Genomic DNA, 14,610 nt, shown 5'->3' with positions numbered 1-14,610 from the left:
CTGCCTGCTCTCTTGAGCTCCTTAGCTTCTGCCTGCTCTTTAACCCATTAGCTTCTGCCTGCTCTCTTTAGCTCATTACCTTCTGCCTGCTCTCTTGAGCTCATTAGCGTCTGCCTGCTCTTTGGCTCATTAGCTTCCGCCTGCTCTATTTAGCTCCTTAGCTTCTGCCTGAGCTCTTTAGCTCCTTAGCTCCTGCCTGCTCTTTAGCTGCTTAGCTTCTGCCTGCTCTCTTTAGCTGCTTAGCATTTGACTGCTCTTTAACTGCTTAGCTTCTGCCTGCCCTCTTTTACTTCTGCCAGCTGTGTTTAGCTCCTTAGCTTTTGCCTGCTCTGTTTAGCTTCTTAGCTTCTGCCTACTCTCTTTAGCTCCTCAGTTCTGTCCTGCCTTCACACTTTGCTTATTGAGTCAAATTCTCCCTAAAGGGCTTTCGGCTGTCAGTCTTCCTGCACGTCTAGCACGCGGCTACTCTTAGTGGATATCTGGGGTGACGCCTCCCGTTGGACCATATTCTGTTGCTTGCTGTGGGTACTTTACGGAACAATAACCTGAGGCATTCTAAAAACAAGCATTTACAATGCAATGGTTTTGCCTTTGTTAAAGTTAGAGCTATTGGCATTGCTCTTGACATTATTTTTATTTATGTGTTTTTTTAAAAACATAAATAAATGGCATTGTCATTTACAATGCCAATAGCTTAAATCGCTCGCAAATGCATGACCTCTTGCATTTTACACCCACACAGAGCCACACACATAGAGTCACACTCTGCACTCTGAATCTGCACTCTGAATCTGCACTCTGAATCTGCACTCTGAATCTGCACTCTGAATCTGCACTACAGGCTTTGCCAATGCTTCTTTGGTGACACAACCCTAGTATAATGGACTAGCTGTAACCTTCATGCCATGCTTAGTCTACCTGTTGAAGAAGGGCACGAATACTCTTAGAAACCAATAATTTCATACTTAAAAGCGACCATTTCCTCATCTGTCATATAAAATTGTTATTGCGCATGTATTTTTGTGCAGTATAAAACAGTCTGTTCATTGCCAGCGCTTGTGGATGCGTGTGAGCAGACCTGGAAATAAAACTCCTCCCAATAGCCCAAGGTCTAGTAAAATGTTACCAGCGCAAGTTGAATTCTGACTGCAACCAATTATCTTCACAGGGATTGTTATGCGTGAAAAATTGGGAGCCGCCCAATGTTTAGGGCATAATTCAGAGCTATGTGGTAATGTTCAAGTGCATGTTTTCCCACTTTAAAGCAACCAGTTAAACTCCATCCTGCCTTGTCCCACACTTTGAAGTGTGGGTTCCTAGAAATACTGGTGGCCAAGCTTTACTTGCACCCTGAATGCGCGTAACACTATCCCGCAGAGCCGAGCAGGTGTTAAGAGTTTATACGCTTGTAGAAATAATGCGCTTAGAAGCACCTGTGGAAAATGTAACATTGACTGAATGCTGATTCAGACGCTCTCCGTCCTCGTACAGAAAATTGTTATTGCGCATGTATTTTTGTGCAGTATAAAACAGTCTGTTCTTCGAGAGGGACAGGGGGAGGGGGGCGGGAGAGGACACGGACGACGGGAGACACCGGAGCAGGAAGGCGGGTGCCGGCAATGCCGGCTGTTTATCGAGAGGGACGGGGGGAGGGGGGCGGGAGAGGACACGGACGGCGGGAGACACCGGAGCAGGAAGGCGGGTGCCGGCAATGCCGGAACAGATTCGGGGGCGTTCCCGGCTTTTGGCTGACGTCGCGTGACGTAGCCAAAAGCCAAAAATTCTCGGGAACGCCCCCGAATCTGGTCCGGCATTGACGGACAGGCCCGTCTTCCAATGGCTAGCCTCCATTTATGGAGCTAGCCAATGAAAGACGGAGGCCGTTCCTGTCTCCCGTATACAACTCAAGAGGTTTTCGCCTGCGCGAAAAAGATGCGCAGAAGCGCATCTTTTCGCCAGGCAAAACCTAAAAAAAGAGGTGGGGGACACTGTCACCGGAAGTGACGTCACAACAGGAAATGACGTCACGAAAGGTGGCTGGCCCCATCGGGCTCATTGCCTCCCCTCGCTTACCCCTTAGATGCGATTGCATTTGAGAAGTCAGCGCGTGATCAGCGTGCTCGTGAGCTCCGATCTCGATCCAGAGAGGCTTAAGAGTGAAGCCCAGCTGTTTGTCAGGGGGGACGGCGTCCACCCAGTAAAATAAGTGGGGGGACGCCGTCCACCCGCGTTGTACCCTGACTCGAGCCATATACATACATCTGAGCATAGGCGTATAGGTACCAATCCATATACATACATCTGAGCATAGGCGTATAGGTTCCAATCCATATACATACATCTGAGCATAGGCGTATAGGTACCAATCCATATACATACATCTGTGCAGAGGAGTATATGCACCAATATAAATATATGACCTTTTGAAGATGTCACTAGTCAAGAAAATTAAAAGAATACAATGACAGTGAGATAGATTAATTCGCACAGGATCACATAACTGGGGAAACAGAGGAGCTGTGATTGGAACTCCAGCTTCTTATACATATAGACGACTATCTAACCTCTGGGTTCAGATACATTTGATTTTGAATACGCTGTGCGCATTGCAAGAATAAACAACTTAAAACCCCACGTTATGCCCCAGCAGTGCGCTTCATTCTGTGAGTAATAAGTGTAGTTATTACAGAGTAGTTCTAACCAGACGCATACAGCGCTCAGCATGCCTGGCATGTATAGCGCTGCTCTGTTTGTTTCATATTTACAATGTTTTACGTGCTTCCGGGGAAGCATCTCTTGACACTCTTTCGCTTGCGTCTCTGATGAAAAGCGGCTGCTTTGTATTCTGCATGTTTTCATAAACAACTGCACAAAATTCCCCGTAAAAAGACAAACTCGTCCCGGCTAATGAGCTGATGGTATCTGCGGAGAGCGCGCGCTGCTCTCAGCAGCCGGCAGAAAATTGTTTTATGTCAAGGACCGGATTGAGAACAAGTTTAGCGTCCATAGTCCGCACAAAACAACCCCCACCTATCACAAAAAACAGGAAAGATAAAACATATTATCAAAAGTCCAACCACAGAATATTGCTGTACAAGTGCACACACTTGCTGTGTCTATTACAATAACTGCACAGACCCCCTACAATGACAGGGGTGATTTGTTTAACACTCCCACCCACAGCCCTGTAATAAACTGGTACATAATTCGAAATCGAACCCAAAATGTTTCACGAGAACCTATTTGAAAGCAGCTGTTTATTCCGTAAAGTGCGGGGCTCGTGTTGTTTCTGGGCACAGGCCTGTTTTGGCAGATAATGAAACTGGTGGAGAAGGAGGTCACGTGACAGCTCTGCTCACACAGTGTGGGCACGTGGGCATCAGAAGTCAGTCAGTCCCCTTGAAGGGAGGCCTGCACACTCCTCGGGGCAGATGCTTCCAGGTTTGTTAGCACACACGGGGTTACACATAATTTCTTACTTTCTTTCAATATCTTCCATTTTTTGGTGACATGAGTTTCAAATTTTATTATACAACTTTGTAAAGAATTCACAGTTTTTAACCTATGGATATTTCATCATATTGTACAATGTTATTTTTGGTATAATTGTTTTATTGATGTCTTAATAAAATGTTTACTTTTAAACTGAAACAAAGGGTTCCAAGTCAGCCACCAAAGTCCTGTGGTCAGCGTGGATCGCCCTTGCTGTGCCAATTGCCAACCAGTAAATTGATTTTTCAGGAGCATAAAATACACGATGCATAGATTTCTCAGTCAAGCCAATGGAACCGGAAAGTACACAAATGTAGTGATGACAGTACCACGTGGTGTGACTGAGCTCCTGACAGTGGACGCCACCAGGCAAGCCCCTCCTGTGTGCAGTGCTACCTGCAGGGGGCGACACTCCTGCCGTGCCCTGGGGTGGCGGCATGTTTTCTGCAACAAATGCACACGGGACGCTGCAATAAAGGTCGAAGTCGGTAGGCAAAGACATATGTGCACTTACCCACACCAAAGTGTGGCTATAAAGGTGCAACACACTGCTGCAAGGGATGCCGCAGAGAAGCTTCCTGCAGCCACTGGGTAACTTCAGGACTGTTTACTGCCCACGTGCCGTGCAGTGCTCTAATGTACATTGCGCTTCAAACGCAAGCACTGGGCCAGGAAGGGCAGAGGCTGTCAGCTTTTCAAGAACTGACTGCTCGTAAACGTGTCGTATGTGAATATGCTGAATATACGGCCGGGTATCAGAGTCGGGGCCCCAGGGGTCAACGCGGGGTCACCCATGCCTGGGACAGACATAAAATATTCTTTTTTTTCCAGTTTTATATAGCGCGAACTCGACCCGAAGGTATCAGAGCGCTTTACATGTGCACCCAGTGCAATCCAGACGGACACATTCATGTTGTTAAGCACGGGGAGATTCAGGGATGTGCCCAGAATCACAGGATGTTGAGCGTCTCTGCCGAGACTCCAAACTGGTTCCCCAGCTTTAAAGTCGGCTGCTCTAGCCCTTAATCCACATCCTCTTCAGGTAATGAAGGGGATATCCTGATTTAAGACCGTTTTATGGCTGCCATAAGCCAGGTGAAACGGCCTGATCCATGCAGGGTTTTACCCTCAGAAAATCTTTCGAAAGTTTCAACGCACAGCTGTTAGTCTGTCTTAAATGTCGGGAAATTACTTGTAAATAAGGCCCAAATGTCATAGGATTGTATAGCTCTGTATAACTCGGGCCTCTCACAGGTTTAAGGCAGTTTTAGCATTTCTGGACTTGACTTGCAAAGGATTTTGCCTGACTCCAACATGGAGGTCTCCTTGATGAATCGACCACAATTTAATGGTTTAGGACATTCTTAAGACATGCTGCCCTAACTACCTAAAACACTGTTTCTGAATGTAGGATAGTCTCGCTCCTAAAACAACCGTTTCTTTCTTTAGACGATAGTAACTGTGACTTAAGCCGGTGAAAACTGTGCAAAACCGACCCTACTAAAGCATCATTTCAGGGTCCAAGGGATGCCCCCGCCATGAAAAGGACGTCCCGCCGTGACCAGCGCCGGTTGATCGAAAAGATCACACTAAAAATAGAGGTAGTAAGAGCTTTGGGCGGTGTAGGCACTATACTGAACACAATACACAAGCCACAACGGTGCAGAAACACCGAATGTAAACAGCTGCGTGCGCCAGCGGCGCGAGTCCCCCTACCTGCACATGCCGGCGCTATAATAATCACTCAAACTACGGGTCAATAGCGCAAAGGGAGAATTCTTCGAAGTGGTCCGGGGCGGCGGAGCGTCGTCCAATCACGGGCGCCGGGCACTCTATCACAAGTAAACAATTGATCAATAACGGAAGAAGCTGTTCATCGAGAGGGACGGGGGGAGGGGGGCGGGAGAGGACACGGACGGCGGGAGACACCGGAGCAGGAAGGCGGGTGCCGGCTCAATGCCGGACCAGATTCGGGGGCGTTCCCGGCTTTTGGCTGACGTCGCGTGACGTAGCCAAAAGGGAAAAATTCTCGGGAACGCCCCCGAATCTGGTCTGGGATTGACAGACAGAGCCCTCTACCAATGGCTAGCCTCCATTTATGGAGCTAGCCAATGGGAGGAGGGGGCAGATACCCGACCCCGCATAGAGGATTAGAGGATATCATTAGATTTTGCTAGCGCATGCGTACTTCGTACGCATGCATCGCTAGTCAAAACCTAAAAAGCCTGATTTGCACTAAGGTGTGCCACAATTCTACTAGGTGAGTTGTTGTGGATCTTCAATAAGACACCACTATCAATCAATCAATCAATCAATCAATCAGGCGTTTATGAAGCGCAACTACTTACCCGTAAGGGTCTCAAGGCGCTAGGTGTGGGGGGGTTGCAGGATCCAGTCCATCAAGGAGGGGGTCCGTCGAAGAGCCAGGTTTTGAGGTTTCTTACGAAGATGGGAAGTGATGCTGTCTGTCTGAGGTGGAGCGGAAGGGCGTTCCAGGCCCTGGCTACGAGGAAGGAGAAGGAGCGGCCTCCCGATCTGTTTTTTCTGGGGCGAGTGACCACGGCGTAGGAGAGCTGGACTGATCATTGGGTCCTTTGGGGTGTGTGGAAATTGAGTCGCCTGTTCAAGTATGCTGGTCCGGTGTCATGGAGGGCCTTGCGTGCGTTGGTGAGCATCTTGAAGGTGACTCTTGCCTCGATGGGGAGCCAGTGCAGTGTGCGCAGGTGCTGGGAGATGTTGCAGTGTTTTAGAAGGTTGAGGATTAGTCTTGCAGCAGCGTTCTGGATGTTCTGTAGCTTGTGGGTGAGGTTTTTGTTTATTTCCGGGTAGAGTGCGTTGCCGTAGTCCAGTCTGCTGGTGACCAGGGCATGAGTGACGGTCTTTCTGTGTTCAAGGGGGATCAATTTGAAGGTCTTACATAGGAGGCGGAGGGTGTGGAAGCAGGAGGACGACACTGAGTTGATCTGGCGGTCCATTTTGAGCTCAGAGTCCCGGATAATTCCCAGGTTGTGTGCGTGGTCCGTGGGGGTGGGCGGGGTTCCGAGGGCAGGGGGCCACCAAATGTCGTTCCACAGAAGGGCAATGATCGTCTGAGCCCCTCGACACATACTTACATCCCAGGTGTCCTGCAAGTACTCCTGAAACTCACATTTATGTGTAGAGAAATTACAATGGAAATTTACTATGTTTAATGAAACCATATAGTGATGAATACTCCATAACTGTATGGCCAATTATTGCCCAACAATACATACTTGCCACCTAACAAGGATGCACCACCGTGGTCAAGAACGCCGCCCGTCAAACCCTCCTCCCAGAACAACTTTGGATCGATCACAGAGCAAACCCTTCGTTGTATCAAGGTATGATCCGAAAGATATGCCTCAGCGAGGGAGAACATGGCATACGAGCATGGAGTACCTGACGTCACAACCATCTCAGCCTCAAGGGGAGGTCTCAGCACTGCTCATGGCTGCTGGCCTCCAGAAGATCTGGTGATTAGCTACACAGCAGCCATCAGAGAAAATGAGATTCAGACCTTGGCTGGGGTAGGATGGGGAGGAATTGATACAGGGCAGTGGACTATGATAAATACCGGAAGGCGCACACAGCCTGACTGGATCCCCAGACAGACAGCAATACTCACCAGCCCAGATACAAAAACAGGCACCTAGTATGCTTGGATCACACGTGTGTGCTCAGCCCTGTATCTTTCTGAGGGTGGAACAACGAGCCACAGTTTCAATTGTACAGTAACACTTTCCATAGGACTAAACATGTTAGCCGTGTCATTCGCACACTGCAGGACCATCCGACACTTGTATGTGCAACAGGCACTTAGCTTCTCTTACAAATCTGGAAACAAACAGTATGGATTGGGATTTACTAGCCGTATGAACGCTACACATTTCTATCATATAAACTAAAAGTGACAAGGATCGTACAACAGTAATGCGATTCCAAGAACATCCGAATTCTCACACACCTTCCATTGTGCAGTTTAGTCTTCTGACTTCAGGATTCATGCACAGTGGATGGGTCTGCTGTGTGCATGTTCAGGCGTGTGCACAGCATAGGGGGCAGCGTTAAATGGGTGACATGACTGTAGGACGGACCGTCATGTCCACAGTGAAATGAGTGATATCAGAACCATCAACTTGAACCCAAGCTGGCAAGACTTGGGGCGCAGGGCTCGAGTCGGGGTACCACGCTGGTAGACGTGTCCCCCCACTTATTTTACCGGGAGCTCAATAACTGGAGCAAATGGAGCGACACATTCACTCTTTGGCCTATATGGGGCGAAATCCGAGCTCATTCAGAACGCTGCTCACGCGCTGGCTTCTCTGATGCAGTCGCATCTAAGGGGTGAGCGAGGGGAGGCAATGAGTCTGATGGTGCAAGCCGCCTTTCGTGACGTCACTTCCTGTCATGACGTCAGCGTCCCCCCACTTTTTTTAGGACTTGTGCCCTGCTGGGGCGAGTACTCATCTGACACAGAACAACATGAGCTCTCGGCAACAGGGGATGGATCAGAAATGCTTGGCCATAATTTGCTCCCCTGTGCTCCAGCAAGCAAAGCTCTGTCTCCTGCACCATCTCTCCAAGGTAGCACATATGATGAGACCCCATAGAAGAGACAGGAGTTCTTGTATGAGTGGCTGTCTGATCATAGGTGCCAAAATCCTTGCTGGAGTCCTTTAGTGCTTTCCCTAAGTCGTCCGGGTGCAGGTACTGTCAGTGCGGCACATGCTGTACTGTTGCGTGTAGGTGCAACATTCATCCGGACTCCCTTTGAAAAAGGCTATGACCCCATCTTGGACCAATGCACAATGTGGTTGCATCCCCTTCCCCTGTGGTGATTTGTCCTTGCCCCTTCCCAAAGGACACCCTTGGATCATGCTAAATGAGTTCTACTTCCTGGATAGGGCACAGTTAGAGCCGCATTACGAGGTCCCTGTTATGTCTTGCAGACCGGTAGCAAGAGTTACCTTCTGGACCTGTGACCCCAGAGGAACAGGGGGAAGAGTTAATAGATCTCACAAAAGGGACCTTATAATCTGACCCTGAGTGTGTGTCTTCAAGAGTCTCCTGCCTGTGTGCTTGCTTCAGTCATATGGGGCATGTATATGGTCTCAACTATTATGATTTGATTTGGAAATTTATATAGCGCATGATTGCCCTGGAGCGTCTAGGCGCTGTGCGGAGGAAGGAGCCGGAAGTGGCGTATTAGTTTGAAAATAGCCATGTCTTTAAAAGTTTTCTGAAACCGAACAGTGTTTGGCAACTTTTGATATTGAGTGGGAGCGAATTCCATAGCCTCACAGTGCCCAGTACAAAGCTTCTTCCTCCCCAGCTGGCTTTCTTGAATGTGGGTGTCTGGAGGAGTTTGCTCTGCGCTGAACGTAGTTGTCTTGAGGGATGGCACCTGTTGAGGTGGTGTTTCAGGAAAGTTGGTTCATTTCCGTGTACAGCTTTGTATGCTAAGCACAGGGCCTTAAAGTCTATCCTTTTCTTAACAGGAAGCCAATGGAGTTTTTCTTTTTTTTTTTTTATTTAGAATTTTTTTTTATTGGCATACAAAAGAAGGCCGTACAAAAATATATATATACAGATGTGCGTACAATGATGGCGGTCTTGTCTATAAACAGTCCATTCGTGGGTTCGTTCTCCCTCCACTGGGAGAGGAAAGAAAGAAGAGAGAAAGAAAGAGGGGGGGGGGAGGGGGTCGAGTGAGTGGGCACACTCGTTGTTGTCCTTTACTGGGTCTTCCTCAGGTGCTCGTCCAGCGGGTCCCACATGTGTAGCTTGGCTTTATGTTCTTTTGAGAAGGTGCCTGTGATGTTGTCGGCACCCCTCAGGAAGGTGACCCAGTTGATCCATGTTTTGAAGTTTGCTTTGGCTGTGTTTTTCCAGTTCGTTAGGATTATTTTAAGGGCTGCTGTGAGGAGTAGGTCGAGGAGTTCTCTCTCTTCTCTACTTTTTAGATTAGCTGTTAGGTGTTCAGTCGCCAGGCTCACGAAGCTGATTTTCAGATCGGTTTTGAGCATGTCGTTCAAGAAAGTATTGATTTGTGCCCAGAACCTCTTGACTTTCACGCAGGTGAAGATGAGGTGCTCGAGGGTGCCTTCCTCTTTCTGGCAGTTCCAGCATTTGTCCGAGTCTGCGATGCCGACCTTGTGGAGTTTGGATGGCTTCCAGTAGGCCTTGTGGAGTAGCCAAAATTTTGTTTGCGCTAGCTGTGGGGTGATTTTGTTTGTCGTTGCTGAGCTCCACATTTTCGCTCGTTCTGTTTCACTCAGTTGCCTGCCCAGGAGCGTCTCCCATGTATTAGTGGCTTTTTTGTTCTGCGCCAGCTTGGATGGGCTCAGGAGCTTATAGATCTTCGCCGTTTGGTGACCTGCTGAGTTGAGGTATTTGATGATTCCCGGCTCTCCTCCGCATAGGTTGGCTTTTGTTATTGCTGTCCTGATCTTTAGGAAGTTATAGAACTCTTGGTTCGGGAGGTCATGCAGCAGCTGTAGGTTCTGAAACGTCAGTGGTCTTTGCCTGGTCTCTGTTTGGCTGGGGGTGCTGATGCCTTCCCCGATCCAAATGTCATTATGCAACGTCGCCCCCTGGTAGGTCACTTTAGTGTTGAACCAGATCGATTCCCATGCTGTGCCTTTCATCTTCTGCGCCATGTGCCTGTCCACTTTCAGCAGGGCCTCTCTCGTGTGTTTTAGTATGGCGTTGGCTTTTAGTGGGTGCCGGTTCGCTGTTAGGAGTGCTATCGGCTTGAGCCCTCCCAGGATGTCTTGTTCGACCTCTAGCCATACTGGTATGTACGTTTGTGTGGCATCTATCCAGGCGATACCCTGTCTCGCCAGACATGCCGTTTGGTATGTCTTGAAGTTCGCCAGATTAAGGCCTCCGAGGTCTCTTGACAGTCTTAGTTTTTGTAGGCTTATCCTTGGTTTTTTGTTTTTCCATAGAAAGATGTTTATAAGTTGGTCCAGTTTTTTGTGGAATATCTCTGTCATCGGGAGAGGTAGCATTGTTAGCGTGTAGTTTCTTGCCGGTGTTATCATCATTTTGATGGTTTCAATTCGTCCCCACCAGCTGATGTACTTTGGTGACCATAACTCCAGCCTCTCTTTTATCTTTTTCAGCGTGAGATCTTCGTTGTGTTGTAGCGTTGATGTGAGGTCTCTCCCAAAGTGGAGCCCTAGATATTTCAGTGGTTTCGTCTGCCATGCCAGGCCGGATTCGCCTAGGACTTCTCTTGTGGTGTGGACATTCATTGGCTTGCACTCCGATTTCTCCTTATTGAGTTTGTAGCCTGAGGCTTCAGCGTATTCACCTATTGTGGCCATCAGTGCTTTTATTGACGTGGAGGGGTTTGCTGTTGTGATGAGGATGTCGTCGGCGTACGCCGCTAGTTTTACGGTCTTCTTCTTGAGCTTGACGCCTGTTATCTCTGTGTTGTCCCTGATTCTGGCTAGCAGGGGTTCTAGGGCGAGCAGGAAGAGTCCGGGGGAGAGGGGGCATCCTTGTCTGGTGCCTCTTCCCAGCGTGAGCGTTTCGGATGCACTCCCGTTCACCACTATCTTTGCTTTCGGTTTGTTGTAGAGGGCCATGACCATTGCCGTGTACTTCCCGCCTAGGCCAAAAGCTCCCAAGCAGTTCCCCAGGAAAGGCCATGAGACTCTGTCGAAAGCTTTCTCCGTATCCAGCGCTATCATGACCGCCTGTTCGTTGCTACTTGCTGTGTGGTTGATCAGGTGGCACAATAGTCTTGTATTGTCCTGCGATAGTCTGTTTTTTATGTATCCCACTTGTGAGGTGTGGATGATGTTTGGCAGGACCCTGTTTAGTCTGTTGGCTAAGACCTTTGCGTAAATCTTGCAGTCGACGTTCATTAGCGATATTGGTCTGTAGTTCTGGGGATATTGTGGGTCTTTCCCCTCCTTGGGAATTATGGTGATGTTTGCTTCGCACATGGACTCCGTCATCCTCCCGTTCTGGATGCATGTGGAATACGTTTGTGCCATTAGCGTTTTAATGTGGTCGCTGAATGTTTTGTAGAATGTTGCTGACATCCTCCAGAACAGAGAGAACGTTAAAGAAATTGAAGCCACAATCAAAGAATACCTCGAGCACAACGACAATGGCGAAGTAGGGAAAGACACCGTATGGGACGCCCTCAAGGCGACACTAAGGGGGAAACTGATAAACATCAAAGCCAGGATGAACAGAGGAAGGAACAAGAAAATCCTTGAGCTCGAGGAGGAAATAACAGCACTGGAGAGAGGTCACTGTGCAAATTTAACGGACAAGAACACGCTCACCCTGCTCACAAAAAAGAAATACGAGCTGAACAGGATCCTAAGTGAAAGAGCGGGATCATGGCTGACGAAGTTCAAGTCAGTCAACCTGTGCGCAGCGAACAAAGCAGGGAAGCAGCTGGCGTCCTACTTAAAGGCGAAACAGAGGCAACACACGATAGCAGCAATAACCGATCGAACGAACACATCTCAAACAACTAACAAGGGAATACTGGAGGTCTTCAGACAATTCTACCAAGAACTGTACACTGAAGATCAAACCCTGAGCAAAGACGCAGGACGAGATCTACTCAGCAAAATCAATCTGCCGAAACTCATGGAAGCAGAAAGGGAGTCGCTCGAAGCCGACATATCGGAAGAAGAGATTGAAGTAGCCATATGCCAACTGAAACGGGCCAATGGAGTTTTTCTAGACCTTCGGAGATAGGTTGAAATGTGGGAATGTTTAGCAGTAGTCTAGCAGCAACGTTTTGTGCTCGCTGCAGTTTTATCATGTGTTGTATCTGCAGGCCTAGATTAAGTGCATTGCAGTAGTCCAGTTTGGCCAAGGCTAGGACTATCACTGGTGTTTTTTCAGCTTCAAGGGGAATAAAGGAACGTACTTTACGGATTCATTTTAGCGTGAGGAACACTGATGAGACGACTTTGTTGACCTGTTGTTGGAAGGTCAGTCTGTTATCAAAGATAACACTCAGGTTTCTTACTTTCTGGACTGGAGTAGGGATAGCAGCCATATTTGGGGGCCACCAATTTTGTGCCCAAAAAGATGTGTCCGAACCTAGTAGTAGTACCTCAGTTTTTGACCAGTTAAGCTTCAAACAGTGAGATCCCATCCAATTATTGATGTGGGACATACACTGGTTGAAGCGCTCGGCTGTTGCCTCTGGAAGGCTGGTGATAGACACCACAATTTGGGTGTCATCTGCGTAGGATAGATTTGTGCAGCCGAATTGCCTGATGATCTTGGCCAGAGGGGTCACATAAAGGTTAAACAAGGTGGGGCTTAAGGAGGAGCCCAGTGGCATTCCGCAAGGCAAGGTACATTCTTCTGATCGATTATGTCATTTGCTTGTGGCTACTCCATGCAATAATGGAATGCCCACTTGCAAGTGCAGGACCGTCAACGTGCTGTCCATGCGGTTGGGCCTGCAGAAGCACTTCCCATAACATAACTTCTGTAATTCCAAAGTACCCTGGAGTGTTAAAATGACCACAAATTGATGTTGTGCTGCCTTGTGAGTTCTCACCAGTGAGCACTGTGAGTCTTTTGCTTCCATGTGGGATATGAGGGTGTGACCTGGGAAATAGGTAGAAAGAATATAACGAAATTGCAGGCCTAGATATAGGGATACATGAAGGGCTAGTTTGGCAGATGTAAGCTGTTCAAATGTATTAATGTCTGTGCAAGCAGTAAATCAGGTTGTCCCCCCCCATGTTCTTCAAATCAACTAGTTGTTCTGATTTTGCCATGGTTGAATATTCCCTGAAGCCACATTCCTCTAGCCACTGCCCCTAGATGTCAGAGCCATCATTGAGTTACCAACTTGCATGCAACATGTGTGGAGCTGAATTATGATCTTGCTAAAATGCTGATATTTATCCCCAACCAGATAACCCATGCGCTGCCTGCATAAACCGAGGAGAAAATGAGAAGGAGTTCCTGGAAAACTTCTGTGCCAAGGATTTTGGTGAGTATTACATATTTATCTGCATGTCATAAATGATTCTGCTGTGAGCGGATTAATTGCGTGATTGGTCATCCTAGAATTTGTCTTGGCAGCGAGTGGGTTGTAATTTTCAAGGTGTTGGTTTGCATTCAGTAGAACATCTCCTTGATAGACATTGACAACATGATAGAAAATATGCACATTTATGAAAGGGGCATTGCATAGTGCTAGGAAATATATCCTAGAAGGGAGACACATACTAGGTGGATTCACTGAGCAAGCAGCACCATGCTTAAGTATACAAAATGGACTTTAGCATTTACAGGAAGGGAATTAAGGATGATATGGAACACTATGTTATGTATATGTGACTGTAGTACTTGTATAGCATGAACCTGTGTGTATTAGTGCTGTACGTTGTCAAAGGCAAAGATTCAGTCAACAAGTGATTGGATGGTTATCTGGGTACTAGAGGTGGACTGTTACTGCATCACAATGTAGTATTCTCTAGTCTAAAGCACAGGGTAGGCATGATAGTCCAGAATCAGCTTATACAAACTGCCTCTTTTGGAAGCGTATATAAAGCAGCGATGGATGGAAGGCGTCAAGTAATCTCAGCCACTGGTAAATACTCGGGTCTCGTCTCAATCCATCGTTAATCTGCACACCTTGCCACCTCAGTTTGGACCCAGCTATATGCAAATCAGTCTTGAACCATCTCTAATAAGAACAGTCCAGCCCGAACTGCCAAGCCATGTTCTCCCTGAACCATAACTCAAGCAACCCAGGACCGGTTTCGCCCCAGTTATGGGCTCATCAGCCGGGTACAGCTTGGTTCCAGTGACACAGTGTGCACGGGACCCACGTCTGGGAATACCCGTCCCACTTAAGGTGATACAATAAGTATACAGAACAGTGATGGATGGAAAGCTTGAATTAATCTCAGCCACTAGTAAACACTTGAGGGTGCAACCCAAATCCGATGGAAGCGTAACATCCCCAGGGCTTTGTCCTCTCTGGCAATCCTCTCTTCTGAAGGCATTTGGCTTTTTCACTTGTAAAAAAATTGACAAAACTTGGTAGCAACATTTCAGGGCACATGCTTCTCATGGTGAGTTGCTCAATTT

General features: G+C 47.8%; 1 protein-coding gene and 1 long non-coding RNA gene across 2 annotated transcripts in view; one reads left to right on the top strand and one right to left on the bottom strand.

The window, feature by feature from the left end:
• Window positions 1–14,610, bottom strand: part of LOC144773954 (uncharacterized) — a 200,848-nt gene that overhangs the window by 121,141 nt on the left and 65,097 nt on the right. The window lies entirely within an intron of this gene.
• Window positions 1–14,610, top strand: part of LOC144773544 (secreted frizzled-related protein 2-like) — a 33,408-nt gene that overhangs the window by 6,712 nt on the left and 12,086 nt on the right. Inside the window, exon 2 of the mRNA XM_078658626.1 lies at window positions 13,427–13,504. Within this exon, the coding sequence (XP_078514752.1) occupies window positions 13,427–13,504 (78 nt within the window). The remainder of the gene's footprint in view (window positions 1–13,426; window positions 13,505–14,610) is intronic.

Source organism: Lissotriton helveticus, chromosome 8 (assembly GCF_964261635.1).
Source record: "Lissotriton helveticus chromosome 8, aLisHel1.1, whole genome shotgun sequence".
NCBI classification, from domain to species: Eukaryota; Metazoa; Chordata; class Amphibia; order Caudata; family Salamandridae; genus Lissotriton; species Lissotriton helveticus.
Note: the sequence above shows the minus strand (reverse complement) of the source record. Positions and strands in the feature narration are given on the sequence as shown.